Raw genomic sequence first — 1,876 nt, forward strand, 5'->3', positions numbered from 1 at the left:
TCTCTCATTCCACATCTCCCCTCTGCCCTCCCCCTTCCCCTTTGCCTGTATGAGAGTGCTCCCCCGCCAACCCATACTCTTCTGTCCCACCACTCCAGCATCCCCCTACAGTGGCTTATAAAGTCTCCGAAGGACCAAGGGATTCCTCTTCCATTGTAGTTAGGCAAGGTCATCCTCTGCTACATATATATCTGAGCCAGGTACACTTCTTGGTTGGTGGTCTAAACCCAAGGATATCTGGGTTTTCAGGCTAGCCTTTGATGTTCTTCTAATAGAGTTACAGTCCTTCTCCTCTCCTCCAGTCCTTCTGCCGTCTCCCCCACCAGAGCTCAGTCAGTTGCTGGATGGACTTCCTTAGTACCTACCACACTAGATTCCTGTCAGCAAGCACCTTTTGTCCATTGGAACAGTGTTGGGTTTGGTGTCTGCAGACATGATGGATCCCCAGGTGGGGCCTCCAACATTTTGTATACGTGCTACAAATTCTCTTTTAAGAACACTACTAATATTGGATTAGGGTTCACACTAATGTCCTTGTTTATAACATTATTTTACCTACCAAGGTCTTACTTAAAAATAAGGCCACGTTCACAGGTGATAGGGATAACAATCAAAACATTTTCTTTTAAGAAACAAAAGTCAAGGGCCGTCATGGCAGCTGAAGAGAAGGACCCGTTGAGCTATTTCGCGGCTTACGGGAGCAGTAGCTCCGACTCGTCGGACGAGGAGAACAGCGAGCTAGAAGACGCCGGTAACAAGGAAGCAGCCCCGGCTCCGACGACCGGCAGCCGCGGGAAGCAGGTGGAGAAGCGGCTGCCGGGCCCAGAGGAGTTGTTCCGCAGCGTAACCCGCCCGGCCTTCCTCTACAACCCGCTCAACAAGCAGATCGACTGGGAGCGGCATGTGGTGAAGGCGCCGGAGGAGCCTCCAAAGGAATTCAAAATCTGGAAGTCCAACTGCGTACCACCCCCAGAAACCTACACTACCGAGAAGAAGCCACCGCCCCCAGAGCTGGACATGGCGATAAAATGGTCGAATATCTATGAAGACAATGGTGATGATGCCCCACAGAATGCTAAGAAAGCCAGGCTGCTGCCGGAAGGGGGGGAGACAGTGGAATCGGATGATGACAAAGATGAGCCTGCATCTAAGACTCGAAGAGTGGAGCCAGAAGCAGCCAAGAAGAAGAAGTAGAGAGTGGTGGTTCCTGAGAAGTGTCGTTGGGCGGAGTGTTTGCTTTTGTGCATTACAGACATCTCCATGAACGTATTTATGTTAACGAACTGACGAGTGTCGCCTCAAGACTTTCCACTGTAAAATTCACTTTTATTTAAAAACCTGTATGTATTTACAACTCTAATGGTGACCTGTGATTGTGAACTGACAGTACTTGGAAGCATTCTGGCTATCACAGAATTGGTGACAGGCTTTGAGAGTTTGTCACATGGACATGCCAATGTCTATGAACCTTTTATAAAGGACTATATTTTTAAAGTAAATATATTGTATTGTACTGTGAACTTGTGGGTGCTTTTCATTAGTGTCTGTACAGTGTAAATAGATGATCATGGAAATAAAATTACTTAACATTGCTATTACTGAATGCCACTAACAAGTATTTGTGACAAAAGGCCTGCTTGCCCTGTGATGTTTTAATTCACAGCGAGGATTGGCATGTAGGGAGAGCCTCCCATGTTCTAGGTGCCTTGTGCATACTTCTCTCCAACAGTCCTGTAAAGAAAGTAGATATGAGAGTCCTCAGTTCCGTGGTGAGAGCCTGAGGAGCTGGGCAGAGGCACACAGCAGTGAGTAGAGACTAGCAGTCACTCAGGCCTGCTGGTCAGATTAACATCCGTCATGTCCCAAGAACATGATC

The 1,876-nt window shown here is 47.8% G+C and overlaps 1 protein-coding gene across 1 annotated transcript; it reads left to right on the forward strand.

Annotated features, from left to right (window-relative positions):
- Positions 1-651: 651 nt before the first annotated feature.
- LOC308414432 (UPF0690 protein C1orf52 homolog) lies at positions 652-1,218 on the forward strand (the record flags this gene model as incomplete). Its single annotated transcript, XM_080909656.1, has 1 exon — positions 652-1,218. The coding sequence occupies one exon, from the start codon at positions 652-654 to the stop codon at positions 1,192-1,194; it is 543 nt and encodes a 180-aa protein (XP_080765782.1). The 3' UTR covers positions 1,195-1,218.
- Positions 1,219-1,876: the final 658 nt, after the last annotated feature.

This window comes from Micromys minutus (genome assembly GCF_963924665.1).
Source record: "Micromys minutus genome assembly, chromosome: X".
Classification (NCBI taxonomy): Eukaryota; Metazoa; Chordata; class Mammalia; order Rodentia; family Muridae; genus Micromys; species Micromys minutus.